This window comes from Hipposideros armiger, unplaced genomic scaffold, assembly GCF_001890085.2.
Source record: "Hipposideros armiger isolate ML-2016 unplaced genomic scaffold, ASM189008v1 scaffold_178, whole genome shotgun sequence".
Classification (NCBI taxonomy): domain Eukaryota; kingdom Metazoa; phylum Chordata; class Mammalia; order Chiroptera; family Hipposideridae; genus Hipposideros; species Hipposideros armiger.
Window position 1 is genome coordinate 1,297,752 of NW_017731528.1, and position 16,606 is coordinate 1,314,357.

The 16,606-nt window shown below is 32.2% G+C and overlaps 1 protein-coding gene across 1 annotated transcript in view; it reads left to right on the top strand.

Annotated features, from left to right (window-relative positions):
- The window catches only part of PSPC1 (paraspeckle component 1), a 59,467-nt gene extending 44,619 nt beyond the window's left edge, over positions 1–14,848 (top strand). The window contains exons 7-9 of the mRNA XM_019652335.1: positions 6,618–6,675; positions 10,062–10,231; positions 12,461–14,848. Of these exons, the coding sequence (XP_019507880.1) occupies positions 6,618–6,675; positions 10,062–10,231; positions 12,461–12,646 (414 nt within the window). The 3' untranslated portion in view covers positions 12,647–14,848. The remainder of the gene's footprint in view (positions 1–6,617; positions 6,676–10,061; positions 10,232–12,460) is intronic.
- The last annotated feature ends 1,758 nt before the right edge of the window (positions 14,849–16,606 follow it).

The following is a 16,606-nucleotide window of genomic DNA, read 5'->3' on the forward strand; positions in this document are numbered from 1 at the left end:
TATAAAACTGAGGGATATTTCCCCAGTATTGGTGGTGTAGACATTTTGGCATGCATGTATTCAAATTGAGAGAAACCACCATAGATTGTATATATTAAGATTGACTTATGTTACTGAAAATATTTCCTCCTTCTCTGTCTGGGGTTTGGAGGGAAAGGGGAAGAGGGAGAGAGAGAAATGTTTTGGAAGTTACTGTTTTTAATTGCCTCAGTTAAAAATGTTAAGACTTCAAAGCATTCCCTGTTGGTTATATTGGAAAGTTTGCATGATTGAGTTGTATCAATGAGAACATGTCTTATTTCTCTTTATAGTTTAAAAAAGTTATTTTATTTACTTTTATTAGGAAAAGATTGCTTTGTTGATGCACACCTTTTGATATCTTAACACTTTTTAAATGAGTCAATAATTTCTTGTCAAAGAGGCCATTTTTTTCAGATATTTTTATTTATACCTATTTTCTTAATAATTCATGCAGTTGATTTTTGGTCCATTCTTCAAAATATGTTGTGTTTGTTACCTAGTATTTATGGATACTAATGCTTCTATTTAATTTCTCCCATGACAGTGCGACTAGCTGTCTAATAACCTTATTATTCTTTTACTTCTCTAGTGAAGAAAAAGATACATTACCAAGTGGAAAGTGTCATTTATTTTTAGGAAAAAGTTGGAATATTTAATGATATAAAGGTTGAATCTTGTTACTTGCTAGAACTTACACATTTCTGTAGAATTACAAGGTGTGATCAAACAATATGGTGAACGTTTAAATGAAACAAAATTTATTATAGTAAAAGACATTGCCGTTAATCCCCCTCAAACTACTCCCCCTCATTTCAAACACACTTATCCCATTGTTCTTGCTTCTTTCTGAAGCAGTTCTGGAAGCCCTCTTTCATGTCTTTAGTTGCACTGTTGTGGCTGGTTCGATGTACTGAATCGATTCAAAACGTTTACCTTTCATGGTCATTTTAACTTTGGGTAAGAGCAGAAGTCTCACAGTGCCAGATCCAGTGAATAAGGTGGATGAGGACACACTAATGTTTTTATTTGACAGAAATTGCCATACCAGAAGTGATGTGTGACATGGGGCATTGTTATGATGGAGGATGATTTACAACACACCTGTCAACCGTAGCGCACACCTGACTGCCTCGAACAAGTTGAAACTTGTCATAGACTGTTACTAAGGTTCAATACACTGCTTCCCGTATTGAAGGTCCCAGCCTTTCTGTTGGGTGGTACTTGGCCGTGGCAGTCACCATATTTTTTTTTATCACAGCAGAATTTTTTATCCATGTCACACATTGCATCCGGTACGGCATTTTATCAAATAAACACATTATGATGTGTCCTCATCCACCTATTCATGGGATCTGGCACCATGTGACTTTTGGCACTTCCACAAAGTTAAAATGACCATAAAAGGTAAATGTTTTGAATTGATTCAGGACATCAAGGCAGCCACGACAGTGCAAGAAGAAAGAGGACTTCCAGAACTGCTTCAGAAAGTGGCAAGAACGATGGGATAAGTGTGTTCGAAGTGAGGGGAAGTGTTTTGAGGGGGATTAAAATTACTGTAAAAGTTTTTTTATTTAAATGTTCACCGTATATTTTGATCACATCTCATATATTACTTTTAGATTTAAATTCTGTATCAGTATTTTTACCTCAGGAGTTCTAGCATTTTCTTAATTAAGACATGGATCCCAAATGGCTTGTTGTGGTCTCTAGGTAATCTTGAGAAGCTTTTTAGAGACATATATGAGGTGTCCTTATGAATTAAAGAAGAGTAAAGAATTTAGATTTATCAAAGTGTTAGATGAATATACTTTGTTGTTGATAGCAAAATGTTCCAGTTGATACTATGTTAAGTCAGTGTTTATTTAGTTCGCTGTTTCCCAAACCGTAGGCATTCATATTATACTTTTTTTTTTTTTAAGCTGAGCCATCCTGCCACTGGTTGGCAGCTCAGTGGCTGCTCAGCTCAGGCCAGGAATCGAACTGCTGTTGCTCAGAGCTCAAACTCTTGAGCGAGCTGTTAACCAACTGAGCCACTCGGCTGTCCCCATATTATACTTTTTTATTTTAGCCTTAATTTTGTACCATGTAATCCTTTAAGTTAGGTTACCTAAAAAAGTACAATATCTTTTAATTCACAGATTGATAGCTAAGTATTAAAGGAAAAAAATCCATATCCCACACAGAATAACATCAAATTCTGTACTTTGGGATATACTGTGTTAGTTAATTTACATTCGTGTGAATGCTACTTTATATTTTCGTGAACGAATATTGACTGGAGCAGTGGTTCTCAAATGTTTTGCTTTGGAAATCCTTTTACACTATTTAAAATTATTGAAGACCCCAAAGAGCTTTTGTTTAGCATATATCAGTATTAACTATATTACAAATTGAAAAAGAGAAATTTGAAAGAGAATGGGTTGTAGTGGGGAGATTGGCTTTATTTTACAATTTTTGCACATTTCTTTAATGTTAACTTTAATAGGAAGAGAGGTATTGTACTGTTTTGTAAATTTGTTAAATGTTTGGCTTTATGGAAAATGGCTGGCTTCCCGTATTTGCTTCTGCATTCCACCTGTTGCAAAATGCTCTTGGTTACAGTACTTGAAAAAATCTGGCTTCACACTGGCAACCTTTTCAGATAATTGTGGATCTTCTTGTTTGATATTATAGTAAAACTTGACAAGCAGTACTCTTAAAAGTACTCTTTTGCATTAGACTTTGTTGGTCTGCTTTGAACTTTGAATGGATTACCCAGGCATGATTTTGTAATGTCATGTATCCAACATTAGAAAAATACTGATTTATCGAGTTACAAAAATATTTCAAATTTTAATGTATTTTATTACACAAAATTAAAAACCACATCTTAATACCAACCATTGCTCTCATCAGAAAATGTCTGCCAAACACACAAGTCAGTAATCATAGTTTGTCCAGTGCTGTCTCAGGTAAAATTCTTGTTCCAAGAAAAAGTGTCTCTTTTAGCTTGCCACCCAATCACTTGAATTGTTTTTTTTTGAAATAACCACTCTACTTCAGAATGCAGAAGTGCTTTAGGTATGTATCCTCTTTTGTTGCATAGATTAAAATAGACAGGTACCCAAACGCCTGGCTAGCTCAGTCGGTAGAGCATGAGACTCTTAAAATAGGTACCCAAGGATAGCAATTTAATAAAATGGATAATTTTTACAGCTTCATCCAGGTATTCATATTTGAAATTTTTAAACTTCTATTGTGTGCATGTGAAGAATACAGTGATTTCTGGTAAAAATTGAACACAAGTGCCTTGATTTGTACCAAAACACCAGGTATTTTGCCCACCGTTGCTTTTGCACCATCTACGAATATTGAGAGTAAAAGCCCAGTTAGATCATAATATTATAACTGTGTTTGAGTGGTAATAAGACATGAAATAGTTTTGAATCTGTGCACTCCCTAAAAGGGCACAGGGACTCTCACTCCGTACTCCATGACCCACATTTTGAGAAGTGCTGTCTTAATGGAATGCCGCTTTGATATGTGGTTCTGGAAATCAGTCATAGTTTGCTAACTTTTTTGGTCATCTGTGAATTTAAGCATACTTCAGTGATAATCTTTCAATAATACTTATGTGCAGTTCTTTTTATGGAAAGGCATGCCTTTTAAACATTGTAAAAAATAAATTTAAAAATGGTGTCTTTTGTAAGTTTTTGTTGGAATTTTTGAAAACTGAAGGTGTTTTGGTGAAAATTTGATGAACTCTCTTTTGGTAGAATTTTGTAGGTCAGCTCAGCCAGTTACTATATGTATGACCTTGAGTAAATTATTTAACAGTTCTGTGCCTCCGTTTTATGACCTCTAAAATAGGATAACAAACCTACTTCATAGGGTTGCTATGAGGATTATTTGAATTAAAACAGTTTTCACTATAGCTTTATCATTTCATTGCACTGCAGCCTTTTGAGATTTTGTTTACATATAGGTTGTTTTATGTTAAACTACAACTCTTAATTTCTGCTAAAGTAATAAAGCATCATTCAAATTTGTGTTCTAAAAATATCACATAGTGTGTGCCAGTTGTAATTTAAAATGTATTTGAAGTAATTCATAAAGGTAAAGGCCTTGTTTATTGCATCTTGGGTGAGTACCCAGTTATAGTGAGCTTTGTCAAGTGAGTCTCCTTATTAATATTTGATATATGAAATTATAATGAGAAGTACTGTCTTAATTTCCATTGATAACACTACCCTTAAAATCTCTGTCTCTTTCATTTTACTAGAAGTAAATAGCAGTGGATTTATAGAACAAAATAGTAACCTTTAAGACACACTATTCCTCCATCTAAAATAGTTAAAAAATGATCTGTCACTTAATCATACTGTCTTTTTGTTAATCTTACGATTGAAGATGTATAAAATAGTACTGAATGATTTTTTTAAGGAAATGTCAACATTAATAAATTGAGTATATGTATATTTAGTGAAAAATGCTGTACAACATGAATTGGTATTTTAACATAGCAATATGCTATATTATAAGCATGGATTATTGTAGGACATTCTGATTATTTCATTAAAAGAAATATTTTAGAACTGGAACCAGTTTATAATAGAGCATCAGGAAGTGAATGTTATGGCCACTGTTGAATGGTTGACTCAAAACCATAGATCCCTTTAGTATTTGAATATGTTTTCCACAAAATTGTGTTAGTGAAGAAAAGGGAATACTAGAATAATTTAAGAAATTTTTTTAAAAGTACTTGTGAATAATAAAGCTGAACACTGTCATTTCAGAAAGTGATAGGTAAAGCTGAAGTTATAAAAAGACAATAACAATGGTAGTCTGTCCCCCTTGCCCCCAACAATGAATCATTAGGGTATATAAGGGGAATTTGAAAATTGAAGTCTCAAACAGTGAGACTATAATTACCTTTTGTTAAATGGTTAGATGTTGCATTTCTAATCTTTCATAGGTAAGGCAAATCCAAAAGTAAAAATACAAATTAAACCCTTGTCCTCCTAAAATGTCATATTTATAAAATCTATGTATTTTACTCTGTAGTGCTGGAGTACAACCAACGTTTCAGTAACAAATATCTGCAGTAAATAATACACGGCTGACTTTGGGTAGTATGCTGGTGCAGTCTACACTTTTATCAGTAAGTTCAGGAATTGACAGTGTGGTTTGATTGATAGTAGTGCTACATGTGATTATAAAATAGTGCTTTCCATGTAATTGGAAAGTTATATGGCTTCATCAGTAGTCAGCTTTATAAATAAAATAGGTTTTTCTTGGTCAATTATAGTATCCATTAATAGTCAAGTTTTATGAAAGAGATTTATTTTTAGAAAAATGCAAAAAATAGTTTTGAGAAACATTTGGCATTTAGCTTTTCTAAATAATGTGACAAAACATTTCTTCATGATGCTACTGTTGGTGGTTTTCTAGTACTGTCACTTCATTAAAGAGTTCCTTTGCAAGACTGTCCATTAGGTTAGATGGGTGGTTGATGTGCTGTGCTGCTTAGTCGTATTCATCCATCATAGGCATTTATTTCCTTTATTTCTGGCTTTATATGTGCGATTCACCAGTATTTTGTATTAAATAAGATTTTAAACCCATTTTAATAAAGTGGGTTTAAAAATAGAAAAATTATGTTTTCTTTAGATTCAGACATTGTTACTTTTGTCTCAGAATGGTTTTTATAATTGCTACATTTAAACACTTGTCTGATACTGGAAACGATTATCAAATAGTAGTGCAAATTTCAACTATAATATGTTGATTTCACCTAGAGATTTCAATGAAGTTAATTCTATGGCTGTTGTTACTAAATAGTTATTAGGAAGCAATTTCTGTACTGAAATTTAAGATATTTTATACATTTGTATGACCTTTTGTGTCATTAAACTCAAGAGCATTTTGTTTCAGAACTTGCCAACTGTGTAATAACACTTTTATTTAGGTTTCCAAGTAAAACTCTTGTTCTCATAAAGGAAGCAATGTTATATTGAGCCTTTGGTGATTATGCGTGTGTAGTTGAGACTTTTATGGTATCTATAGGTCCTGGGTGAAATAATGCTTGAGTACATGAATAAAAATGCAAAGATGAATCACAATATTTCAAAAGTGAAAACTGTCTTTAACTGTTTGTAGCTTAGTGCTCCTCAGCTCCTCCTTAGTGCTCCTCAGTTGTATGTTTGAATGCATTTGTATATAAAAGTGGTAACAGTCATTTCTGTTTTAAGACTTTAGTGACCTGGGAGGAAAAATAATTGGCTCTGGTGGTTATTATTAATAGATTTTTCTTTTCTTGAAATCTAGGCATGTGTCTTTGATCTACTGGAATAAAAACATAGTCTGTGGTAAACTTTATGTACTCTAACTCATTGATAATCTTTCAATATAAACTGGGTGCTTTAAGCATTTGTAGTGTATTAAACCTGGGAGATTGAAATTTCAGTGTCCTTATTAAGTAAAAGATGTTGGAAAATTAAAAACAATTTTTTAATGGAAAGTGATGACCCAATTTGTTCTTTTCCTTTTCATTTTAGATAGGAAATGTAATATCATAAGATTGATAGGTTGACTGTGACAACTATGTTTACTTACAGAGAGAACAGGAAATGAGAATGGGTGATATGGGTCCCCGTGGAGCAATAAACATGGGAGGTAGGGATTTGAAGCAAAGGCTTCTGTAACTTACTTGTCATTTTTTGGGGAACTGTACATGCTGTTTGATGGTATCTGCATATCAGTAACAAACTAAAATTTGGAACCAAAATTGGTGATGGTGAAATCTCTTACATTTATATATTTTCATTTGAAGGCTACAAGATAGATATATTATCTTTTCATAGATTTGATGAACGAAACCTGTAACCAGGTTTTGATACAACCTGAAACTTGTTCAGTAATTGCATGGTGTACTACAGCTATGTGGTGAATATTTTAAAAACCAAATTTCATGCTTTCACATTGGCTTTTTTACTTTGGAAATTTGATAGTTTTTGAGTTGTAGTGTTTCTAAACCTTTGAAAGTGTTATGAATTCCTATTAAGTTAACCTTTTGTGTAGCTATTTATATTCGTTTTACTGAATGTCTAACATATTTTGCCCTAACCTACAGTATTGTGCACAGAAATGCACTGTTTAGAGACATCTGTGACTTGTCAAGGAAATGAGATGTGTCTTGCACATTTAGGCCAATGCACATCTTTAGAGTTTATATAAAGTTTTTAAGAAAAATGCCTATAGTATTAGCATCTTTAATATTGATTGATTGGCTATAAAACTAGGTTGTCAGGGAAACAGTATCAAGTAAATAAGCTAGGGAAAAATAAGTGAAATGTTTTCGTATTACTAAATTTGAAATGTGATACATTTAAAAAATTAGATAAATTTTATATATTCATTTTACATTTCCCACAGATGCTGTCATCAGGTTAAAATCTTTACGTAACGCAAATGTACATGTTGTAAAGATTACATTATCTTAACATTTTAATATGCATAACATGCACACCCACTGAGAAAACCCAGCCTGTCGTTAGGTTATAGAACGTATGGAATAAAAAAACCTTAAAGCTTATCTAATATGTGGAATGAGCGTTTTCCACAATCAGCTTTCTTCCTACCTCTCATGGCAGTTTCTTTGCCACTGCCAGTCAGATGATTTAAAATCGTTTATTGCTGTTTACTTGGTCACTTTTCTTATCTAGCAAAATAGTTACTGAGCATCTCTAGTGTGCAGTGTAAGCAAGGAACATGGTCCTTACCCATAAGAAACTTAATTGTGAGTTAATAAGATGGATACATGAAATAATCAGTAAACAAAGAGTACATAAAAAGTTGTAAATTATGAAGCAGAGTTGCATATAATAAGTATCAGTAGTTCAGTATTTGTCTGTTTTCAAAGTAAAATGTGGGATGGTGCCTAACAGTCTAGGTGGTTTTAAGGATGTAAGTGTGAGGTTATTATGGATTGTAGGTAGTTTGAAATGCCATTATAATTACTAGGTTGTCATTAACATCAGAACTAAACTTGAAATATTTCTGATGTTGCAGAGACCCCGAGAAAGATTCTGGCTGACTGACTGATTAGCAATTTTCTCAGAAGAAATAGGAGAATATGCCTTTAGAGTCCTTAGTATGGAATTAAAATTTTTATGGCATTTTATTCACCAGAGGACCATACTTAATATTTGAGCCTTTACTCAACTCCCCTAAAGTTCTAATTCATTTAATTTCCTCTTTACATTTTATTCAACATAAGATTTTATCCTAATGGTTTACTGGAGTTATGTGTCATCATGCAGTTGGAACTGTTGAGGCCGTAAATTGTCATATCCTGTAAAGTTACATTGATGGAATGTGTAAGTAGATTTTTTGGTATTACCAGTGTGTATACCAACTGAAACATAGGATATGAAACTTTTTCAGGGGACCAGATAATTTTAATGTTTCTTAGATCTTTAAATTTAGCTTAATTATAGCTGTGTGGTGGAAGACGTAATTTCTAAAAATAAGAAGTCTTTCAACTACTGATCTGGGTGGATTATTTTTTAGTTATTTTTATTATACCCATAGTTGTATAATTATATTCAAATCTCACAAGTTAGGTGTAACAATTATATTCTATTTAAAAAAAAACAAAACACCTAATTCTTGATCGGCTGTTTTTAGGTAAAGTTGAGGTAAGATTCCTCCTAGTCTCCCACCCTTTCTCATTTCCATTGTGAGATATGTTGTGGAAGTTTACTAAAGTTTTTTGTAGCTATCCCAGGGGAATACATTTTTGGATAAAGGATAGATTTATAAGCAAGAACATTATTTAGGGATTAAGGAAATAATTCCTTCCTAGTGAATTTGCTAGGTTCCTGGGGATTCGGTTCAGAAAGAGCAGTAGCATGTTGCTAGGGACTGCTAAGGAGTGAGGCTTCTTCCTGACAGAGTTCAGCTGCATTAGATATGGTGTAGAGTTGTGGGTTTGAATGAAAACTTCAACTCCTGTTATGTGTTTTTGAGAAATTGAGTTGAGTGTCAGAAAATTTACCTACCTAATGAAATTTGATGAGTCTTTGTTATGAATTTTTAACGATCAAGAATATGAGTACTTTAAAAGTGGAAAATATTTGAAGATACCTAAAAATGCTGTTTTGCAGTATTATATTACAGCTCAAACACTACTGCAATTAACATGAGGCAGGGGTATATCTTTCTGATGGAAAAATTTGAAGTATACCCAGTTGTTACCGTTTGCAGAATTTCACCATGTCAATAAAATTCAAAGTGCTGTATTAATATTTTATCTGTATTTGGTTGCAGTTGCTTTTAAATATAAGTTTTGTCATGATGAGTCATTTCACTTATATATTTTTAAATTACATATGTCTACATAAAGTAAAAGAACCTATAATTTTGGGAGATGTTCAGTAACTATGAAGTCAAGAGATTAGTTACAGTGAACTTTATATACCGGGGGTGCCCAAAAATATACACATGACTTGTATCCATCTTTTATTATTGGTATATATTGAGTATTACAATTTTAATAGTTTTTCCTTTCTTAAAGTGTGTATACATTTTTTTGGCACCTTCTGTATATATTGGAGGAAAAGGATTCTCAGCTTACAGCCTAATGCAATTTCCATGCTAATATTTTTAGTCTTGACCTTAAGAAAATTAAATGGTTTCCTAAGTGCTAATTCTTTGCTGTTAAACTGGTAGAGTTTAGTCACCATTGCAAGGGACTGTTTGGTTGGAAAGCAGACTATAGCAAATAATACTGATTTTTTAAAAACTCTTCAAGCTTTTAGAGTCTCAAACGTCCTAAAATAATTGATAGTTGTCTCATTTGTTTTATATACTTAACGTTTTGGGGCATGAAATTTATATTAGCATAGGTAATGCTCTGTTACAGTAGATAATTGGGTGTCCCATTTCTCAAGGAAGGAAAATGGTTTTGATAGTCTTCTATATAGATTGCATAAGTGTTACATTTTTAATGTTTACTGAACTAAGATAGGACAGCTCTAAGTATAGATTGTTTTGCGTAGATGCGTTTAGCCCAGCACCTGCTGGTAACCAAGGTCCTCCTCCAATGATGGGTATGAATATGAACAACAGAGGAACTATACCTGGCCCACCAATGGGTCCTGGTCCTGCCATGGGACCAGAAGGAGCTGCAAATATGGGAACTCCAATGATGCCAGATAATGGAGCAGTGGTAATGTATCACAAACATTATTTTGATTATATTCAATAATATATACTTTTGCCCCAAAGGTAACTTCACACTTAACATAATTTGGCATCATTTGTTTTGGCAGTAAAGATCAATATCCAACGAAGAAAAAGTAATTCTGTGAAGTTATATGTTGATCTATGAAAGGCAATTTTTAAGTATCCTGAGAGTTATGATTACCAACATCCATGGCATGCTTTGCACTTAAGTATGTAGCAAACACATTAATTACAGTTCTTTTTTTTTTTACAGTGCTTTTAATTTGTGTCCACCTCTCATCAGCATTCAATGTAATGATCAAATATTTTATGATTGTGTTCTTTTCCTGTGTGGACTCCTTTATCTTTGGTTGGGGACAAAACCAATACTTGAGAAAAGCAGTTTTTAGTAAACATTTCTAAGAAAAAGATCACTTATGATTAATTTCAGAGAATTTATTTTAACTAAAATAATTTACATTAAAGTTAAAAAGCTTTAAACTTACATTGTGGAATTACTAATTACATTTTTGTTATTAAATTTAAAGTAGACGGTTTTAGTCTTGTTTTGAGAGTGTGAAGATATCTTTGTGTGCATTATTATAAAAACATTTATCAGTTGTGATTGTTAATATATTGCATATCAGTAGCAAGACTGATACCTGTTTTCATTTCTCTTCAAGTCTATCACTGTTTAAATGAGGCTTTATATTGGTAAAACATTTTCTCATTTGGTTTTCGTCAGTGGTGATTCTAAATACCAATTAGAAAAGGAAATTTGATCGATACTTTTTTGAAAAGGCGGTTTAATTTTGGTACTACCACAAAAGTCTTACGACGCCATTGCTGCTACCGTGTTTCCCCGACAATAAGACCTAACAAGAAAATAAGCCCTAGCATGATTTTCAGGGTGCAATATAAGCCCTACTCCAAAATAAGCCCCAGTTAAGATCGTCAGCCAGACATGACTATATTCGAATAAATGTAGATTTTTGTACATGAATAAAATGTGTCTTTGGAGCAAAAATTAATATAAGACCCGGTCTTATTTTGGGGGAAACACGGTAAGAAAGAAAAAACACTACAAGTTAAACTCAGACATTCTATCAGCCGTTAAATCCTTCGTGATATCAGAGATGTTAAAAATGAATGTGCGGCTTAGAATTGATGGGTGCAGATTTTACCATTTTAAAATGTATTCACTTTAAATGCAATCTTTTAATGTTTTTGGAAAAATTGGACACGCTAACAGTTTTGTTTAATGTGTTTGTACAGGGAGATAAAGAGGTTGTGCCATCATATCTATTATGACCAGATGGCACGTAACACAATTAGTGTACTTGTTTCTTCAGTGCAAGCTTCATTTTATAGGAAAATGTCTGAAAGTTAGTAAAAACTTGTACCCCTTTGGTTAAGTTTTTGTGTAGCAATATAATCAGTAGCAGTAACTTAGAAGTAATACTGAACGGCCCATTTTCCCACCCCTCCCCCTGAAATTGTAAACTTTATTTAGGTGTCATCTCTGGTCTTTTTCATACTGGTTCTTTACTACTGCACATAGGGAGTTCTGTTCAGCCTTTGAGATTAATATATGTAGTTATTAGTGTGAAGTTTTTTAAAAGGATATGATTCAGATGTTTAATTGTGCTAGTAGTATATGTTTATAAATTGTCAATTTTTAAAACAATCTATTTTCCCGATAGTAGCCTTTACAGGAAAACATCTCAGAAGATTTCATAATGATAACTCTGTGTGTGTTTGTACTAGTACCTTAGTACTTTCTGTGTTAAAAGCATTGCTGTTGAAATCTTTAGAATGTTTACTTTCTTAATGTGATGCTGCTCCCCAGTTTTATCTCTGATTTTTTGAAAAGTATTTTTATTATACAGCAAAATTACATGCAATATAAACTTCTTTAAAAAAATATGAGAATAGTATTGTAATACTCGTAAGGTTTAATTAAGATGGTATTTGCTTTATAAATCAGTTCTTTTTAAATGAAATTGGGGCATAGCATTAGCAATATGTAACACTTCAGATGCTGCTTTTTTTTTTTTTTTTAAACAGAGTAACTAATTAAATTGCTCCTTTCTTCCTTCTATGTGTGATCCTGATTCTGCTGGACTTTCTGCTGAACTTCATGACACCACCACTTGGGATTTTGCCAATTTTTCTTGTCACTTATATTTGGCGTGTTCCAAATGGACTTCACATTTTTTATGTGGTATTATAGCACAATGATAGATTTCCGCAAGGACCACCTTCTCAGATGGGATCACCTATGGGTAGTAGGACAGGTTCTGAAACCCCTCAAGCCCCAATGAGTGGTGTAGGTCCTGTTAGTGGTGGTCCTGCTGGTTTTGGTAGAGGAAGCCAAGGGGGCAACTTTGAAGGCCCTAATAAGCGTCGGAGATATTAAACATTCTTTCATTCCTGGCTATTGAGAGAGAAAAAATTCAGTGGTATGCCTTTACACTTTAACCTGTGACCTGGAAGAAATGTTTTTTTTTTGTTTTTTGTTTTTTTTTTTGTTAATGTCTGTAGACTTTAAAGTTTTTCTTTTGTAAAACTTGAGGTTTTTGTATTTTTCTTCATTCATTAGCTTTGTAGATTAGAATGGTAATGATGATGCTCATCATTGTGAATGTTAAAATGTGTTTGTGACCTTAGCTAAATCTAAGTATGCCATAGTACTGTGAATCTGTGTAGCTACTTAATCTCAATAAAGAAATCATTTTGGATAATTTAAAAATGTTATTAGTGGAATTCTCTTATAGTTTTAATAAACTTTGCTGTAACAGTAATACTTTGGTTGCTTTAATCCCAGCCATTTAAAAATGAAAATAATTTTATGCTTTTTAGTTTGTGCAAGTAGTACTGAAGACAGAAACTTAGTGAAAGCTTATGTTAATAAAGGGTGATAGAGTAGTACATTGGGGGGCATGGCAGTTTACATTTTGTGTAAACCATTGATGTTCTGTGAAACCAGAGTTGCTGTCCACATTTCATATAGATTCTGAATATTCAAATATTCCGAGAAGGAATATTAAGGATATCTTTGTCCTGTGCTGATTTTTGCAAATAAATCTTTTCAATCTTGAAAAAAAACTGTTTGAAGGCAAATCTCTTTTGCTTATAAAATAATGTCTATTTTTAATCTCATCTGCCATTATTTGGTGTCAATATCTAGATCTTACCCTTTACATTTTCTTTAAAATCAAACAATACTGTTAGGTTGGATGTTAAGTGAGGATTGCTCTGTGGTTTAGAAGAAATTAGGCATTTATTGAGAAGGTTGGTTTCTAGCAGTATGCAAGATGGGCTGACTACAATGTTTGTAAATATTATCTGATAGTTGGTAAGTCTCTCCAGTATACTTGTCTGACGGTCTAGGTGTGTTTGTCTCCAAGGAATACAGTTCAAGAGGTAATTTTAAAAAACAGGTCATTGGAATCATATTTTGAAGTTTGAATTTTAATACCAGAGAAAAATTGATTTTATCACATTATAACTTTTATTCCAAAACACAGTTCTTGCTATATTTAAAATTTTGTGTGTTAGCCATGTTTAATTTAAAATTACATTTAAGGAATCATTTTTAAGCTAGACCACAAATCTAATGCATCAGCCATTATACCAGTTGTTTCTCACATAATACAGTGTTAATATATTATGCTTTTAGCATATTTCTGAAGAATAACGTGCTATTTAAAAATGAACCTCTATTTAAAACTATGTACCTCATTTTTGCATTGTTTCTGTTTTTGCTGGAAAGCATACTTGGGAAAGAATTTGGTTAATAATTTTAAATCTTGCATAAACTCAATTGGGTATAAAACATAATTGAGATGACTTGTATCAGTTAAATTTTTTTATGTACTATTTCATATTCTGTTTTTTTAGACAACATTATGGATGGAATCATTTTCTAAAATTTGCAAAATTCACAGGCTTTGTTTTTGGAAATCTTAGAGATTGTAAAAAAAGAGTTAGAGACTATTCTTATAACATTTTCCATGAGTATGAGTTGCTGGGGTGGGATTTCTTTTAATTTGGACATTAATTTCAGTGTGGGGAGTTTTAGCATTAGCTATAAATTTCAAGTAATACATATATTGTGCCTAAATATACTTTTCCCATCTACATTTTTATTCATATATCCTTCAGTAATTTTTAGCTTTGTGTTTTGCTTCAAAGCTGCATTAAGGTTGGGAGAAACTTGACCCTTTGCTGTTAATACCAAGCTATCTTTGGTCAGGGCTATGAAATTATGTAAGATTCATTCAAGAACATTGAAAGCCAGTGCACAAAGAGATGTCCTAATCTCCTGAACTTTCTAGTGTCCGGCTCAACTCTGGCTCCAGGAACAGAGTTCTACACAGCCTTTTCCCTGCATCAAGAAAATCCTTGTTCCAGTGCTTACAAGTCAGCTTCTGAGACAGTCAAGTGGAGCATCTGTGAACTCCTAGTTACTCAGTTTTGAGTCTTCTTGTAGTTAACTCTGGATGATTCAGTCAGTATTTTTTCTTGTGAATTAGTGTACTGAGGAAGATATTTGAATGTCATTTGCTTAAAAGTGGTAGACATAAAAATAAAGAATTTAGTTTTTCTAAAGTGTAAATTTGTTATATATGCTACCATAATTCTTTCCTTAAAAAGGTAATATGAAACAATTTTAGTATATAATATCACAATATTATGTTTCTTTTTGTGTCATGATTTGAAACAGTTTAAAATCGGCAGAATTTAGGTCTCATATGCTATTAATATGTAATTAATATGCATAAAATAAAGGACTATTTTCCTAATTGTTTTATTTTAGCAGTGTATGTTGTCAGAATTTTCCTGGTTTTGTTTATTTTGAAAATAAATGCATTAATTTTCTTCTTGACAGATCCAGTTTTCATTTAAAGAACTTTTGGTTCATTTGTATTTCATAAAGCTCAATTTTTTATTCTTCCTTGAGTTTTGGATTTTTTTATTTAAAATCATTGTTGAGCATTCATTGGAAGAGATTAAAATTTTTTTTTAACTCTACTTACAATATCAGTAATATGAGGGAAGAAATATCCATTTTAGTTGGAATCGTGATTTAATAGAAACAAATTCTCAATAAGAACAGTAACTGAAATGTTGGATCTTGTTTCTCAAATACTAATTGAAATTATATCTATGTTTTATTCAGAAACATACTTGTTGAATATTTCAGTAACTTGGTGTTTATATGTAAAGCTTATATTACTAAATATCAGTGTGAATGTTAAATAGCCACTAATTAATAAATGGCAGTTAGGTTGATAATTACAACCTAGATTTTGAATGAGAAAAAGAAAATAAATGTGTGGTTGAAAGGAAATGTCTTGTGAAAGAATGCAATCAAAATATGTTCAAACCTTTTAAAAGGTGTGAAATTTAGTTTCGAATGGGACTAGTCAGAAATAAAAGTAACTTTTTTTCAGTAATAGAGGAAATTTCTTGGGGAGTACTGTGGTATTGAAACATTTTGTGTGTGTGGAGGTTTTTTTATTTTATTTTTTATTAGTTTCAGGTGGTGTGTGTTAAGAGTTTTGTTACAATATCTAATAATGTTAAAATGTGTTTCTGAAGTTTGAGAGGGTAGCGATGATTATTATTTTCAAGAATAAGGTGGTGAAGACCCACATACCTAACTCCTAGATTGAACATTTATAAATGTTTTCCTGTTGTGTTTACTTCATAGTCGGATGGATATTTATAGACATGGACTTGTGTTGCAGGGTGGGGATGGAGGACTACATCAAATTAAGTCTCCAGCTATATAGCCCAGTATGGGTTTATTTCATGGTAAACAGATCATGATCATGACTAAATAAATTGGGGGGTAGTCTCATACTTAACAAGAGCATTATTTCCTTTCCAGCACCCTTTATTACTAAAATTTTTAAAAACAGGAAACCATTTTAGTGTGCTCACTTTACATTTTGTTTTTACCAGATGTATAAAATGAAGTATGCATACAGTTTCCCATTTGAATGTGGTCAAATAATTTATGGAATATCGCTCTGGGGAAATAGGAAGAATTTCACTATTTTCATGGTATCTGATCTTTTTAAAATCTGGATTTATGAAGTATAATATTGTATTACCTCTTACTTTTTTATATATCAAAAGCACTACCTTCTAAGTGTAGGAAAAACATTTTGAAATTTTTGTTTTCCATGATTACTGAATAACAGTATTAATGATTGAAGTCTGAATCTTAAAAGACGGGATATTTAAAGGCCCAACCAATCAGAGTGCTGTGTTATTTTGGGAATATTATTTGACTGCTTATCTCTTTCTATAAAACCGTGTTTAGATTATAAGTATTTCTTAAGGGTTTTTTTTTTTTTTATGGAAA